General features: G+C 58.7%; 2 protein-coding genes across 2 annotated transcripts in view; both read left to right on the top strand.

The window, feature by feature from the left end:
* The window catches only part of LOC137842891 (uncharacterized), a 36,688-nt gene that overhangs the window by 433 nt on the left and 19,485 nt on the right, over window positions 1-16,770 (top strand). The window contains exon 2 of the mRNA XM_068657502.1: window positions 2,263-8,602. Coding sequence (XP_068513603.1) covers window positions 2,263-3,314 — 1,052 coding nt within the window. The 3' untranslated portion in view covers window positions 3,315-8,602. The remainder of the gene's footprint in view (window positions 1-2,262; window positions 8,603-16,770) is intronic.
* EPB41 (erythrocyte membrane protein band 4.1) overlaps window positions 8,644-16,770 on the top strand; it is a 78,284-nt gene continuing 70,157 nt past the window's right edge. Inside the window, exon 1 of the mRNA XM_068657949.1 lies at window positions 8,644-8,772. The gene's annotated coding sequence lies outside the window, so the exon portion shown is untranslated. The remainder of the gene's footprint in view (window positions 8,773-16,770) is intronic.

Here is a 16,770-nt window from a genome sequence, read left to right as displayed (position 1 = left end):
GCAGCTTAGCGGCTCACGGCCGCGGGCTCTGCCCCCTCCCAGCCTCCCTCCGCTGCTGGGGTGGGCCTGGGGCTCCCTGGGGACAAGCCTCCCCTGCCCCAACTGTGCACCCTTGCTCCTGCTGGACCCAGCCTTTATGGTTGGGGGATCCCAGGGAGGAGGTGCTGCCATGGGGGCTTTTTGTAAGTTTTTTTTTATTACTCCACTGGGTCCCCTAAGAACCAGGGGGGACACCAGGACCCCCAGGGGCATCAGTCCCAGCCCTGGAGCTGAGCTCCCCATGGGCAGGGCTGGGAGCGAGGGTCTGGAGGCTGCTGGGGTCGAGGCACCCAGTGTGGCCTCCGTCCCCCACAGCCCAGTGGCAGCAAGAGGCCAGCTCTGGGGCTGTCCCAGGGCCCCCCCACCCCTTATCGGCCCTTATCGCCCCGTATCGCCTGCCACCTGTATGGCTGCGATAACCAGGGCGGGGCACTGGGTGGCTGCTGGGGATAAGGCAGGGTTGGGGGGGTAAGGCAGGGTTTTTTGGGGGGTAAGGCAGGGTTCGGGGGGATAAGGCAGGTTTTTTTTGGGGAAAAGGCAAGGTTTGGGGGTAAGGCAGGGTTTTTGGGGGGGGTAAGGCAGGGTTTTGGGGGGGTAAGGCAGGGTTTTTGGGGGTCCTCACCCTGCCGAGGAATGAGCGGCTGAGGCTGAGCCTCGGCCCTGTGCTGCAATAACCCGAAATCACTAAAAATGAGCCCAAAACCACCCCGAGCCCAGTGCCCTGGCAGAGGCCGGAGCTGGGAAGCCGCCGCCGCCGCCGGGCCCCCGCGTGGGGAGGAGCCGGGGGGACCCCGGGGGAGACCCAGGGGGGGATCCCCGAGCGCTCCGCTCCTTATATGGTTCGGTGACGTCACGGCGGCGCTCGGAGCCGCGCGCCCCTCTCGGGGACACCCCCCCCCTCCCCTCGCGCCGTGACGTCACAGTGCCGCCTGCACGCCCCGCCCACTGCAGCGCCGCGGCGGCGGCCCCGCCCCCTTGGGTGTCGTGGGCGGGGCTTGTGGCGGAGGGGGCGGGGCCTGGCGGCGCGGGAAGGCGTGGCGCGCCGTGACGTCACGGGGGGCGGGGCCGGCGGCGCAGGTGGAGGCAGCGCGGAGCGGAGCGGCCCCGGGCCGGTAACGGCGGGGACGGGGGGGGGGGCTCCGGGAACAGGGGGGGGTTGGGAGGGACCGGGGGGGTTCCGGGGCCGGAGGGGGCCGTGGGGTGCTCGGGGAGTGCCCCCCGTGGTGGGGGGGTCCCCGGTGGGGCCGGGGTGGGAGCTGCGGGGGGGTCCCGGTGAGCGCGGGGAGATCCCGGGGGTACCGGGGGCAGCCCCGCGACCCCCCCCCCCCAAACTCGGGGTCCACCCTCGGGGTCTTTCCCCAGCCCGGCTCCGGCTGCACAGCGCTGCCCCCCCCCGGCACCCTCCTATCTATGCCCGTAGCCGGGTGCCCGGTGCCCCCCCGGTGCCCCCCCCGGTGTCCCGGTCCCGCTGCGTGCCCTCGAGCCCCGCCGCCCGGTTTGTCCCGGGTTGCTTCGCCTCCCCGCTTCTCCTTCCAGGCCGCGCTGTCCCCTCCCCGTGTCCCGCCGGTCCCTGTCCCCCCCCCCTTCCCCCGCCGCCAGCCCCTCCGTGCGCGGGGCCGTTCCCGTGGCCGTGCCCGGTGGGGGCTCTCCGGGGCCCGCCGCTATCTTTAGGGCTGTGTTGCAATGGGGGGGGTGTGGGGGTGTGCCTTGGCTCGCCGCTGCGCCGCAGCCGCCTCCGTGCCGCGGGGTTGCCTCACGCCCAGGTTCCCCCCCCCGGGGCCGGTGTCGGGGTGCCCGGTGCTGCGTGGGGACCGGGCGCTGCTGGGCCCTGCTCGGCACGGGGCTGGTGGCGGGGGGCTGGTGCCGTGCCCTGTGTCGGGTCACGCTGTGCGGAGAGGAGCCTTGCCACAGGGCCGTGACTTGGCACGGGGCACGCTCGTGTCCCCTTGCACCAACGTGGGGAGAGCTGGGTGGCACGGCTGGGATGGGGAGGCCGGAGGGGCAGCGATCCCTGCCAGCCCTCCGCTGAAGCACATTGGGGTCGTGCAAGGTGCTCCCCAAAACCCTCCCTGCCCTCTGCTGCACCAGCCTTGAGGCTTTAGCAGAGGCACGGCCGGGGCCGGTGCTGCTGCTCCCCTCCGTGTCCTCTTTCCGCTAGGTAACCGGGTTAGTCGTGGGAGTAACTTGCAACCGTGCCAGAGTTTCAGGTGACACGGGGCTGAGGTTCCCTGCGCTGCGTAATCCTGCCCTCACCCTGCGTGTGCCCGCGGGTGTGCAGCTCCGCTGTGCCTGCCCCCCCAGGCAGGGCTCAGGTAGGGTGGGAGCGGGGCCCTTTGCCCCCCTTGGGTGCGTGGCTCCTCTCCGAGTGCCGGGTCCTGCTCAGAGACGTTTTCCCCCAGCTTAGCTCAGCGCCGTGGTCCCTCCTGTTCCTCACCCGCCGCTGGGCACGTGCTGCCTCTGCGAGTCGTGATGGAAACGGGGAGTTAGCAGCAGCCAGAAGTTCCTCCGCGCATCCAACTCCTTCCCCACGGCTGGGCTCGAGCCTCCCCCGGCTGCCCGCTGTGCTTTCCCCTTCCCTTAACAGCATCTCCAGGCCTTCTCCAGAGGGTTTGAAACCCTGCCGAGACGGAAAGTGCCTTCTCATCCGCGGCGGGGCCGCTCTGCGACGTGCTCGGAGCAGCCGCCGCCTCCCGGCGCGCAGCCTGGCTGCTGCGGGAACTGCCTGCGAGCTGCGGCGCTGCGCCCGCATCCCCGGCTGGTGCTGGTCGGGAGGGCAGCGGTGTCAGTGGTTCTCTGAGACAGAGGTCACAGATCAGATACCCCACAGCTTTTTTTCTGAGCTTCTTCTGTGGCTGTTCCCCGGGAGGAGAGCGGGCTGCTGGTGGTCCTTACCCCGCAGGGCAGCGTCCCGCTTTTGGGGTGGGGTTTTTAACTCTCACATCTGGCTGTGGGATGGGGCTGAAAGCTGTGGGTTTGGGGCTAAAGGCAGCTCTTGGCCACGCTGGGTGCCGTGGGCTGGAGGTGTGGGAGCTGCCTGCAGCGTGAGTCAGGAGGGGGGATGGACTCACCCACCACCACCTGGAGGCTTCCCGTTCCGTGTGCTGCCCAGAAAGGCTTCGGGTCCCCCAGCGGTCCCTTTTGTGCCTTTTGCTTCCTCCAGTGACTTGTGCGGGGCTGAGTCAGGCCTCGCGGGGAGGTGCTGCAGGCTGCTTGCTCAGCTGGGACCGGCGCAGGGGCAGCTGGCCCTGGGGATGTCCCCTTGGTGCTGGCTGTGACGCTCAGGCTCAGCTCGCTGACCTTGCAGTCCCCTACGCCCTGAGCATCGGGACCGAGCTGCCCGGTCCCATCCCATCAGGGTGGGCTCTGTGGGTCTCTGCCCCAAGCCTTGCAGGGTCCATACTAAGCAGCCGGCTCATCTGCCTGCTTTTCCCCACTAGAGGCTGCTGATGAACAGAACATTTTCTATCCCTGGCTCTGATGGAGCAGCGGGGGCTTCAGTTTGCAGGGCTGAGCGGGTGGCGGCTGCCCGGAGCATCCCGGCCTGGGCTTTGCTGCTGATTCACCCTGGAGATGTGGCCGGGTCCCGGGCACAGCTGCTCCCCTGTCAGGCCCACAATAGATCTCCGCACTTCGTTAGGTCTCAATTAGGCAAATGCCTGGGGTACGATGACATCGCTGGAGGAGCCGCAGCTGATGGGATCGTGCGGTGATGCCAGCTCGGTCCCTCTGCCTCGGGGGTGCCTCTGGGCTTTTCCCAGCTGGTCATGGCAGGGCGCTGAGCGTGCAACGAGCTGAGCCTTTGGGTTGTTTCCCGCAGGATGCATGCAGCGATAACCACTCACCCCTCCAGCAGATCCCCGCTGGCAGCAAAGCCGAGGGTTGGCTGCATGTCGGGAGCATCGCATCGCCCCGGGCACAGCGCGGCGGAGCTGCTGCATGGCCACAGAGGTTCTTTTAGGGCAGCTCCTTGGGACCTCGTGGTTGGGCAGGCTGCTAGGAAGGCAAACCCAGACCCTGGGAAGGTGATTAATTACATAGCAATTACACGAGAAATAAAGGTGGTGCTACTTGAGGTGGAGGGTGCCCGAGCGGGGATCCCAGCAGTGGGCATTGCGCGAGCCCCCGCCGTGCGGTGCCAGCTGGCCTCGGCAAGGCAAGGCAGCGCTTTACATAACCTGGCATTTGCAAAACAAGCTCGAAGGCCTGGAAAATCCTCCTGCTATTGTTGCTGCTCTGAGTTTGCTGAACTTCCTGGTTGGGTCTGCAGCTCTGATTCTTTTCTTTATTTTTTGGGGCTGCAACGGGGAGAGCTGCGCTGAGTGGAAAGAAAAGGGGTTGTGGCGTTTAATCCACGCCTGGCTCCTTAGATGAAACTATTTTTGTTGCTCACAAGAGGTTTTGAGCAGCTGCTCGCAGCTTTATAGGGCTGCGGAGGACTCTTCGTCTATCCAATTAGCATGGTTTGTCTGCTGTCCCCTCCCGATACCCCTGGAGAAAAGCCTGAACCATCGGCCGTGCCTGCGGAGCGCCGGGAGCGGTGCACGCACAGGCACCAGCTGGGCCCCCGTGCTGAGCCTGGTCGGGTGCAGAAGGGGCCAGGGGAAATGGGGTTGTGTCGCCCAAGCCTCACCCTGCTGTCCTCAGGGAGGGAAGGCTCTGGAGCTGTCCCTCGCTGTGGGTTTTGAGGAGGGGAGGTTGGAAGGGAGCTTGGAAAGCGACCCAGCCCCGCTCCAGCCCATGGGCTTGGTGGTGCCCGGCCCCTCAGGAGTGTTTCAGGTTGCAGGGCTGGCTTGGTTCATCCTAATGCCCCTTCGCCAGCACAAATAAAGCCACTGACGTCCTCTGCGCTATTCAATTAAATTAATGAATCCTATTAAAATGCTCTCTGCTCCTGTTTGTACATGGGTGACTAAGGAACCGGCGTTTCCCTGCAGCTCCTGAGAAAGCCTCGTTTGGTGGCGAGGGACGAGGCTCAGCTCCTGCCGGTCCATTTAGCAAGCGCTCAGTTTTGGCATCCCAGTAAGCAGCAAAACAGGAGGAACCGAGGCCTGGCAGCACAAACACATCCGCTGATCAGAGGCAGCCTCTAGCTCCCCTCGTGTGGGTAACTGCATCTGGCCACGCTTGACCTGAGTGGGATTTGAGCAGGGGGCGTGGGGCTGGATGCGTGCTGCGAGTCTCCAGAGGGACCCCACTGCCACGGCGGTGTGTTGGAGGTGTTGCAGCCTCCTGGGAGGTGCAGAGCAGCTCAGAGCTTGCTCGCAGCCTGGTATTGGTGCTGAGCCCTGCTCGGCGTGGCTGGGAGCTGCAGTGGAGCAGTGCCCGGAGCATTGTTGCAGCCCTTGGCTGTTGAAGCAGCTGCACCAAAGCCTTTAAAGGCTGTCCCTGCGAGCTGGCCCCTGCTTGGTTGCTGTCCCCAGATTGCAGCGATGGTTTAGCTGCTTGCCAGGCAGCACCGGCCTCTACGGGCTTGTATTTCTGTACCTGCTCTCTAAAAGTCCTTGGAGATGGGGTAAGCAGCTCTTGGCATTTCAAAACCCAGGGGAGCTCTCCCCCTGAATTAGGGGCTTGTATCAGGGCGAGTGCCCGTCCTGAGTCTCCTCTGTGCATCTGCATGAGCTGGAAGGCCAAACACAGGAGGAGCAGAGGCAGAAGCTGGCCCGGCCCTGAGCCACGTTGGGCTGGAACGTGACTCGGTGCGGCCGTGCTGGTGCTGAGCTGGAGGCACGCGTGCCCGCCGTGGAGATCAGCCTGCCCCGTATGGCGCGGGGCGGCTGCCTCCAATCTGCAGCCACGAGGCCCCGCTGCGGGCTGGCAGATGGGGTCGGTGCCGCCTGGGGATTTCCTCGGATGCAGAGCAGAGGCTTTTATTAGAAAATGCAGCGGGGTGAGCTGTCGCCTAACCTGAGAGCTGTCCCCGAGATGTACCGCCTGGCGGCTGGGTGAGAAGCGCGCCCCTTCCCGACTGCTCGCCTGGTTTTGAGGGAAAATAAAATGTTTTTGGAGCTGGCGCTGGGGATGGCAGCGGGCTCGGGGATGGTGTCCCCACTGGAGGCAGCCTGGCACGCGTTACCCGGATCAGGAATGCTGCTCAGCCCCATGTGCTGGTCTGATCCTTGCCGGGTGTGCAGTGCTGACAGATTCCTTCTAGGAACGGCAGTGGGGCCCCCCTGGGTTTCCCTGGCCGCCTGCTGCCAGCCCGCAGCGCCCTGGGGAAGCCCTCGCGGTCACACACGGCTCATGGCGCTCTTTGATCCATCCAAGCTGGCTTTTGGTGGGAGAGCACAAAGCGAGCCAAGCGCAGGATGTGTCCGTGCTCCTTTTCCTGGTGCTGGAGCTTTTCCCCCGGCGCTGCAGCAGGAGGCAGATGCGGCTCTGCAGCTGCCCGGCTCTGGCCGTTTCCATCTCGCTTCCCCTGCAACTGCCTTCGAATTTCCCGGCTCTCTGGCCCCCGTGCTGCTGAATTTGGGGCTGTTGTTGGAGCTCGGCAAAGCTCGGTGACCGTAGCCCAGCGCTGCACTCGAACCACCTGGCAGTGCTGGGCTGGATGAAGCAGCTCATTTGCGCGGGGCTGTTAATTCTCCATGGTTTAATCTCCGCGACCATCTGTGTTCATGCCTGGGCCGGGGAGACAGGAGCTCTTGGGATTTATTCCAGGAGGCCCATGCGGAGAGGACTGTTTATTCTGTGTCTGTTGAAAACTGCCCCGGGTCAGCGCAGGACAGCCTCATTAGCTCTGCGAGCAGTCGTGCCGCCCCTTCAGGCGAGGAAGCCTCCACGTGTCAGTGTCTGTCCCCAAAACGCACGTACTGAAGATGGGGTCTGCACGAATGCTTTCCAGCGAGGCTCTGAGACGGTGCCTAGGGGACTGTGAGGTCTCTCCAGGTCAGGCTGTGTTGTTCTGGGAGAGGCAGCGTGCTGAAACCCCTCCTGGCCATCCTAAAAGCCCAGCCTCGGGCTGCAGCAGCCTCTCCAAAGAGACCCGTGCAGGCAGCTGCTGCCAGAAGCTTTTTAGCAAGCAATGCCCGAAGTCCTCCTCCTTTTGGGTTCTCAAGCCGTGGGCTGAGGCTCGGCAGCTGCTCACAGGAGCCACACCGGGCTCCTGGTGACCCTGGGCCCCGCGTGTGGCACGGGCAGAGGCTGCTGCAGGGCCCGGCTCTGTCGAGGAGCGCCCGTCCCGTGGGGCTGCCACCGACATGAACCCAGAGGGAACGGTCCCTGCCCTGTAATTAAGCTCTTCTGCTCCTGTTCACCCTGCTAATGAGCAGTCTCGCGGGTGTGCTCCTTGCAGCCACGGTGCTCTGGGTCCCACGTGTGGCTCGGAAACTGGAGGTGGCTTTCGGAGAGAGATCTGCAGGGGGCAAACCCAAATCTCCATCTCCATCCCATTGGGGCAAATCGTGGGCTGGGAACCTTGGACTTCAAAGGCTTTTCCCTGGCTGTACCTTAACAGACTGCACCCTTGCGTGCTGTAAATTTCTCTGCCAACGTACACCTTGCCTCTTGCTGTGAGGAAAACCCTTCCTGCTGGCGGGATGGGCGAGGTGGAGGTGATTCCCAGCCTGCAGTTGAAGGGCCGAGGCTGCCTCTGGGAAGGAGAGCTCTTCACGTGCTCGCCAGGCTCCCACACCACTGGATAATAACCCTTAAAAATAAATCCTTAAAAACAACCAGTGCCCCGGCTCCAAGTCCTCCTGCTCCAGCTGTTCGGGGCTTCAGTCTCGCTGGAGGGGCCTTCAGCATGGTGTGGTGGCTGTGATGTCCCACGGACACATCCCGAAGGGCAAGCGTGAACTTCTGTGTGTCCCTCTGGCGTGGCATCGTGCTGAGCATCCTATGCATGCCGTGAGCTTTGCTGTGTGTGCCCGTGGCTGTGCCTCGTGTTTGAGCAGCTCCTCGGCGGGGTCCTGCTGGGGCTGAGGACCGAGCCCCATTTCGGAGCCCCTGGTGGACCCCGGCGTGTGCCACCGGAGCACGCAGCCTGGCTGGCTGTGGCCGAGGGACCCGTTGCTCTCTTGGATCTCTTCATTTAGTTAATGATCCTTTTGTTGAGAGGATTAGGGTTTAGAGGCCTCTGGCAGAGCGTTAATTAAATTAGGTCTGTGGGTGTTTTGTTGAGTTTTTAAAGCCCACTAGAGGGCTCAGCTGAAGCCCTTTGGAGTTGGGGCCGGAGGCACGCTGCGCGTCCACCCCCTGCCTGGTGAGGTCTAAAAGAGAAGTTATGCAAGGCTGGAGGAACTGGACGGCCCCAGAGAAGCCTCTCTGCAGCCTCGGCCAGAGCTCTCCCCTGCTCCAGCTCGGCCGTGCCGGGGCCGTGCCGCCCCGCGCACCTCCTGGTGCCGGACACGGGACGTCAGCGTCACCGCTCGCTGCGTTATCAGCGTTAAGTAACACCAGGCTGATTTTTTTTTTTTATTTTTTTTTTCTCCCCTTCCCTGCTTCGTGTTTACATTTCTAAGAAGTGGCCCAACGTGAACGTCCGGTTCCACCTTCTGTTCTGGGAACAGTCAGACGCTCAACTTCGCTTACGCGAACGCTGCCGCGGCGCTCGGGTCGAGTACAGGTGTGAGCAGTGGCTGGGCGGCTGGAGGGGTTTTTCTGGCGTGTTTGGGGGTTTTTGTGTTTGGCTGGAACTGTTTATTAACCAGTGTCTCTTCTTCTTTCTCTCCCACCCGCTGCCCCGTGATGGATTGCGGTGCCTCGCCGTGGTCTGCCCGGCTGCCTCATCTCTGGGTAAGTACCTGCCTCGTTAGAGCAACGGGGGGAAGCAGCTGGAAGGAATCACTTGGGCTTAAATAATGAACCCACTTGTTCCTTCTGCCTTAAACTCTACCGATCACTTGGGCTTAAATAATGAGCCCACTTGTTCCTTGTGTCTTAAACTCTGGGGTGTTGGGGTGTTTGTTAACAAAGATTGGAGTTTGTCGTGTGTGTGTATGTGCATGTGTGTTAACGTTTTGGGCACTTACAAGCATTTCATCTAGCAATTTCCAGGCTCTTTGTAGGATGTAGGAGCCCCCAGCAGCAGTTGTTCTTGCCAGCCTGGCCTGCTGGGCACTGCCCCCGTGCTGGCAGCACGCGAAGCACCAGCACGCGAGGAAATGGAAGTGAAAATTGTCCTGGTAGCGGAAAGCAGCACTCGCTGTTTCTCCCCAGATTCCTCCTGAGAGCTGCTGATGGTAAATCTGTGCTGTGGTTGTGTAAGAGGCTGTCTGAGGGCTGGAGCCCAGCTCTGGGCTGGCTTCCCCTCTGCAAACTTGCAGATGTGCGTGCAGGGTACAGGGAGCAGCCCGAGGCCCTTCTGGCAGGAGAGGAGGGGAAATGCACGTCGAGCTTGGAGCACTGGGCACTGATGTTTGTGGCTGGCATTCGTGGAGATCTTCCTCTGCGTGGGGGAAAAACATCTCGGTGGGGTTGATTCCTGTGGCTTTGCAGCAGGGGGTCGGTGCCTACCCCTGCGCCTGGCTGCGAGGTGCTGGTAAAACCTAAAATAACAAAATAAGGCAAAACCTAAAATAACAAAATAAGGCAAAACCTAAAATAACAAAACAAGGCGGGTGTGCGTGGAGGAGGAAAGGAAGGAGCCTCTTTGGGTACAGCTGGTTCTCTGGACGCGGTGAGATTATCTCTGGAGGCTTTCGAAGTTTTTAACTGACTTCTTCTTTCAGAAGTGCAAAACACCCCCCTGCTGAGCTTCCCCCTTCCCTGCCTGTCTCTCCCCATCCCCTGTGGCATCGCCTCCTCTCCCAGAGGCAGAAAGGACCTGAGTGTGTGCAGAGCAGCTCCGTGCCTGCCCCGCCGCTCGGTACGCTGCCAGCCACTGGTGAGACGTGAAGGGAAGGCAGGGAAGGTGCTGGGAACAGATTGCTTTATTCTTAACTCAGCATTATTACACCATGCCTCACAGGGGAGGGCAGGAGATGAATCAAATCCAAGTATAAACCTGTTGTTCGTACCCAGAAGTAAGTGAAGCCCTATATTTAGAAGCCGAGTGGCTGTCTCCTGTTCTGAATGAGCTGTTCTTTGCTACCAAGCCTCTGAGAGAAGGATAATTAATTAACCAGAGAATCTGCCTTCATCAGAGGTGCCGAGCTCCCATCCAACCCCCGAGCAGTCATTTGAATGCAGAACAGCAGCCCCCGCACAACAGCCTTACCTGCAGGCTGGCTTCGTGCCGGCCAGGAGCCGGCATCTGGGGCAAAATGCAAGTGGCTGTGACTGCACGAGGGGACACAGACCTTCAGGACACGCTCAGCACAGTGTGACAGCTTGCCAGTACCTCGCAGCTGGGTTTTTTGCTCAGGTTTGCCTGGTTTATTACTTACCTGCAGCAGGACGTGGTGAATGCAGCACCCTGCGTGCATCAGGAGTGCAGCAGGGACCGTGCAGGGCAGCGCTGCTGCTGCAGAGCTGTTTGAGAAGGCAACGCTTTGAAAAATACAGTGTCCTTGATGGGTGGTGCGGGGTGAAGCTGTTTCTGGTGTAGATCTGTGTGTGTGAATGGTGAAATATCTTGTCTGTGGTCAGGGGTGAATTTCTTCCCTGGGGACAGCTGAACAACCCCTGCTTTGCTCTCCCTGGAGCAGTCTCCCTGCGTTCTGCCTGCATGAGCAGTCTGTTGCTCACCGTGCACTGCACAGAGGGCAGAGGCTTTCTGTTTCCCTGCTGCTTATAAGCTTTTGGGGTTTTGACCACGATACTGGATGAAATCTGCTGCTTGGTCTTAATCTTGGTCAGCAAGCAAGAAGGCCAAGTGGTACTTTGTTAGAGATGGCAAAGATAAAGGTTGCGTGGTCCAGTTTCACTGGATGAGGGGTAGCCCTGACCTTCACCCAGCAGAGAAATCAGCCGGCTCAGGTTGCCTTTCCATCTTTAAGCCTGGCTTACCTCTGAGGTAAATGTAAAATGCATGGGAGCATGGGAACCTTCTCTCCTAGCCTGATAAGAGCGTTGGGTATTGATCCTAAAAGTAACACACCAGCAGCCTCTGTGAAGCTTCTTCCATGCTGCGAGGAGCTGGAGGGCAGAAACCACGGCGAAAAATGCTGAGGATGCAAGTGCAAGAGGAGCCTGCGATGTCTGAGGCCGCGTGCTTGACCTTCAAGCTAAGATTCACATACGTTGCCATCACGTGAAGCCTGTCAGGAAATCCTAAGTGAGGTCAGGGACGATGCAAGCTGTCTGGGGAAAAAAATGTTCAGAGCTGTTTGTCGTAAGGGAGGTGATAAGCACAGCGGGGCTGCTGCCTGCCTGCTGCTGGGCCGTGTCCTGTACGATGGCACTGGTGATACTGGGAGCTATATGTTGGGATCTCAGCGTTTATCTGCTTAGGAAATAATTTGTCTCTTGCTTAATTACTGGATATTCTTCTCCTAGAGAAGTTTATTGCGATATGGAGCTGCTGAGCAGACGTGTTCAACAAATTTGGGCTTTTCCATATTTTTATTTCCAATGTAGCTCAAAGAGGAAGAACAAGCAAGGTCTCCCGCTTTTCTGCCTTCCAGTGACATTTTCTGCTTTGAATCTCTCCTGGAAACGTGGCAGCAGGGTATCCCTTTCCCAGTCCCCCTCTGTCAGGAGAGGCTATCAGAATCCCAAGCGGTGTCAGGTTCTGGGGCTGGCTTAGCTCCGTGGTTTTACTTCAGCGCTTTGTAAGGCAGTGAAATCCTTCTCATTGTGGTGTTCAGAATAAGCAGCGCTGCCTTCTGAATTACCAGCTAATTAAATGAAAGCGAAAACTCAAAGCAAGTGGGCTTTCTGTGTGCCTTGTTGCATAAGAAAAGCTGTTTTCGTTGACCTAAAAATCAACACTGAAAAGCAGCCGAAACAGAGATGCTTTCCCCCGGCCCTGTGGGCAGCGCGGAGCAGTTGCCACTGTTCGTGGAGAGCCATTCATGTGGTGGCAGCTGCGAGCCCTCTTCAAAACAGTTACTCCTTTGAGACTTGCTTCCCTTGTGCTCGATGGTCGCGGGAACCCTGCTGTGGAGACAAATAATTAGAAATAAAAGATGGCAGCTTAATGATGATGAGCTCCTCTCTGCTGCAGTCCGTGGTGGAGGCAGGACGCAGGGGCGAGGGCTGGCTCCGTGCATCCCTGAGCGGCTGCTGCACCTCGCTCAGATTTACTGCAAGCCCTGTGTTATCCTGCAGCTGTGCCTCCGTGGACCTGCAAAATGCTCTGAGCTAACGGAGCTGCGTGATTTATTTCGGTAACAAACCTTTCTCACAGAGGACGGCTCTCAGCAATTAGCCGTGGCAGTGGCAGCAGCCCAAATGAAGCCCGGCTCCTGCCCCTTCCTCCGAGTCTCTCCATACGTGCCCACAGCTTTCTTCGAGTTCCAGTTTCCCCTCTCCCCCTGCCCCCAGTACGTGGGTTCTGCCCATAAATCTGAACAGCTTGGGGCTTTCTTTATAAAACAAACGTGGAAATATACGACCTTAAATGAAGTCTCAAAACGCCTTATTTTGTAAAGCTCCGGAAAAACTGGCAGCAGCGCGATGCTATCCTCTGGGATTTTGTCTTATTGATATTAATCTTTTTGAAGCCGGTATCCATGACTGCCAGTTTCAAAGGTTAATACACTGCGTTTCAACCCAGCCGAGAAGTCTTTTTTATTTGTGATATGGAAATGTGCACCAATTAATCACTGCGCACCTGCAGAAATGCCTCTCTCAGCAGACGCTGGCTCTGCTGTATTAGGTCGTGGGATCAGCTGTGGAAAGGACTCGGGGTGACAAATCTGATCCAGTTAGTAGCTTAAGACAAACCCTGCAAGGTCCAAGGAGATAGCAGGTAGGGGAAGCAGCGCTGGACGAGGCGGTGCAGAGCTTTAGCTCGTGTTTGTGAGCAGGGAGGCAGCCTGTGCTCCGCTCAGAAGCTGTTTGCTCTCCGTAGCAAAGTTCTTTGGTTAAATAAACGTTGGATCTTGCCAGATATCCCTCGCTGTCCGCAGGTCCAGCCCCATCACGACCTGCAGTCAGGTGGCTAGAGCTGGGTTTGCACTAGGAGAAATTCATTGCAGGAGTTTGCCACCTGGCCTCCTGGTTACACGGGGTGTGTAGAGCAGACGAGGGCTCTGACTTACTGCTGGATCGACGCCGCTCTTACATAAACGCTGAGCTAGGAACATCAGCTGGAAACATTGCTGCCCTCCGCCAGCTGCACCAAGGAGCTCGGGGTGTCCAGGAGCCGAGCGATGCTCTGCCCGGGTCGGGAGAGCAGCAGCACAGAGTCAAATCCGCGCTTCAGCAACCTTTTGTGAAAGCTTCACCCACCCGGGTGCCTTCCCGGTGCTATTTAACCAGGGCAGAGCCTCTCCGTGCTGCAGCCTGGTTCCTCAGCCGTGCGGGGAGTGCATCAGCCGCTGACGTCCTTTGTTTGTGGTGTGGCTCTTCTGTCTCCCTGCCTGAGCTCTGGTCCCTAGGTGGCACTAACTGTTATTTTTGGGTTTATTTCAACAAAGGCTGCATAGCTGAGCTCGTCCCCTGCTGAAGCCACAGCTGCGGCTCCGGCCGAGCTGTTGGTGCTTGGTGGAGGAGGCTGGCACAGGGGCTCCAGCGTCCTCCTGCTGCCCAAACTCTGGGGTTTCCAGCAGCATCTCCTGGAATTTATTTGGGGCATCGAGCACTGCCTATGAGCCCACTCCTCTGTTTTTGGTTGTCTTCTTTCCACTAAGACTGTTAGGCAATGGAAGATTGGTGAATGCTTGAAATGCCGCTGTCTCTCTTGTGCTGATTGTTTCTCGGGCTGTTTCTGGAGTTCGGGCTCATGCCACACCGATTCTGCTTTTTCCTGAGCTTGTGCTAGCTGTATTCACAGCACGGCTTCTAATCTGTTCCCCAGGGGTTTTAAGCACTTTCTAGATACTCTAAGTGCAGCCTCTTGTGTGTTTAACACTTCCTACCCAAACTGAAAGGGAAAAATATTTCTCTCTCAACATAGAAACATTCATCGTATGAAAACTTGATCCTGCGATCTGCAGCTGACCTCCTCTAATCTTTATGCGGTGCATCTTGGCAGAAGCGTGCTTTACACGCTGCCTCTGAGCCCTGGAACAAGGCTGACTTTCCAGGGAGCTGTTCCCTGTCCTGGCACGCAGCCTGGGGAGAGCTGCTGCTCTTCTTCGTCTGCCTTATTCCTCCTCCTCCGTGGAGCGAGGCTGCTGCGTAGCAAGGCACCGACTCAGATGAACATGAACTTCATGCAAATCAATGAAACCCATGATGGGAGCTTAAATGAACCAGGTTCTGGGTGGGATAGGAGTCCTGGGGAGCACAGGCTTTGCTGTCTGCCGTTCCCCACTGCCCTCCCCGTCTCCCCAGAGGGCACCCACGTAACCCAGCCCGGTTCCAAGCAGCCACAGCGGCTCAGCAACTGGCTTCTCGTCCCCACAAGCAAGAACATGTGCTTTTCGTTTTGCAACACCAGCCTTTAAATGGCATAGCTCCTGTAACTGAGAGGGGAAAAAAAGGGGAAAACTCTCCGGTAGGGGACCACACAGAAAAAAAAGGCTATGGAGAAGCAGCCTGGATTTAGCAAAACTCGGGACTTGCTGCCAGAACGCCGAGTGGGCTCACAATACCAGGCACTGAGTCCATTTAACTACGGAGGGTGCTGTTTGTCCCTCTGATAGCTTGCTCAACAATGAATTGGCTGTTGGGTTTGGGGAGGGAGGGTGCCACGGCCGGCTGGAGGAGATTTAATCTCGGCGGCAATACCTGATGGGGAGCGGGCTGGATGCGCCGGGCTGCCTTGGCTGCGCACACGCTTTGCAGCAGCTTCTGTGTCTTTGGGAGCGTTTCTCGAGTTTGCAGTTCAGTCAGTCGGAGGCAAATTGCTAGAAGGCTTTTTCTGGCGCTGAATCCTGCTGTGCCTCCCGCTTCGCATGCTAAAATCGAGAGGTGAGCACTTGAGAAAGGCAGCGCGAGCTGAAGCGCCCCTTCCTTCTGGGTGAATTATTTACCTGAGCTATCTTAGGTCCCGATCGCTGTTTTACACGAAAACAAAGCTCGTGAAGTTGAAGGCAGATTTCCTTTACACCTCATTCTCGCCGTCTGCTGTCTGCCAGATCTGCACTGCTGATGGTGACAGCAAATCTCAGAAGAGGAGCCAAGGGCAGAGGGCCAGTGCTGGCACATCCGAGCCACCTGCTCTCCTCCCACCTTGTTTGCTCTTGTGAAATGGCCGCTGCCGCCTTTGAGACGCTCACTGGCCAGCAAAGTGTGTGAACGGAGCACGTAAACCCAGCGAGCCTATTGTGTGTACGCACGGACATACAATGTGCACACCACCAGCTCGCTTGGAGCAGTGGTGGATAAATCATTCCCCTGACCAGCTTAATTTCTTTGTTTTCCTAGGGCTTGGAGTAATCCCCAATGTTTCTCTTCACCCTAAATTCTGCTTGCTTTGGGGGAGGGAAAACCAATACCAGAGCGATACTCGGTTCCTTTGTTCAGACTGGGAATTCCTCGTTTCGAGAAGCTCCTCGGGGTACGGAGAGCCCCGTGCAGTTTATTATTGGTGGCAGTAATGGTTTTAGCACAGCGTTCACCGGCACTGCCATAAATTGGGAGCCCCGTTTTATAACAGTGCATCAATGCACGAATCCGACCAGCCGTGCACCCTGCAGGGGCCCTACAGAGTATCAGATCACCTTACAAAGGATTTTTTTTTATGAAGAACTTAGCTCAGCTGGTGTTAATCTGGTGTCTAGATGCTGCTAAGATGCTGGAGCGTGGATTTAGGAGCTGCGTGCCCATTAAATGACCAGAGGGCAGGGTCCCCTGCCTCCTCCTGCTGTGACCCTCTGCATTGGCACTGACCAAGTCCCTGAGGATCAGGGCACTCGCAAAACGGCCTTTTGGCTTTCAAGGAACGGCTTCTGCCTTAGAGACTACAAATGCATGCCTAAAATGAATATAATTCCTTTCCCGATTCCTATACGCAGCAGCCGAATACCAAGAAATCCTGACTTATTGAAATAATTCTCGGTCTCCAAGTGACTCTTACAAAGCGGCCTAAACCCGCTGCAACTGGGAGAGTTCTTTAAATATTTGCAATCTTGGCTTGGCACAGGGCAAGCTGTGCTTATAGGGAAGAATTTAAGAAATTTCCATTGCTTCCTATGGGATTTCAGAGGTCAGTTTGGGGCTGTGTAGGAAGGAAGAAGCTAACCCAGAAATTCCCAGCACAAGCGTGTTGTTGACGGTGGTGCTTCCATATGCAGAACAGGCTGTGTGTGTGGTTTTATATTTATTTTTTATTTTATTTTCTGCTCCCAGTGGAAGAGCCGCTATGGCCTAGGTTCAAATCCCCCTGCCCCAAAAGGGTTTTCTCCTTGAAGCCCGTTTGGCCTCGAGTTGTTGGGGGATGTTCAGGGTGGCAATGGGACATTTCTCCTCATGAGGAGCGCTCGGGCGCTGGGACGGTGCCGCCGTTCCCGTGCACGGGGCCCGCTCCCACCCAGCACCACAGGCGGACCCCGCCGCCTCCAGCCCCTCGCTGCCCATTTTGGGCCGTTTCCAGTCAGCTCCCAGCGGAAAATCGCCCCCCTTCTTGGACCCCCCCCAAGCCGTGTGCGCGCCCCCCACCCGCCCGTGCCGGGCTCCGCGCCCTGCGCGGCCCGGCCTGAGGGGAGAGCGCGCGGGGGGGGGGGGTTAAGGGGAGAGGGGGGGGGGAGAGGGGGCGCTCCCGCTCCCCCCGCCCTCCCCGCCAGCCGCCCTTTCCGCTGC

Source organism: Anas acuta, chromosome 21 (genome assembly GCF_963932015.1).
Source record: "Anas acuta chromosome 21, bAnaAcu1.1, whole genome shotgun sequence".
NCBI lineage: Eukaryota > Metazoa > Chordata > Aves > Anseriformes > Anatidae > Anas > Anas acuta.
Note: the sequence above shows the minus strand (reverse complement) of the source record. Positions and strands in the feature narration are given on the sequence as shown.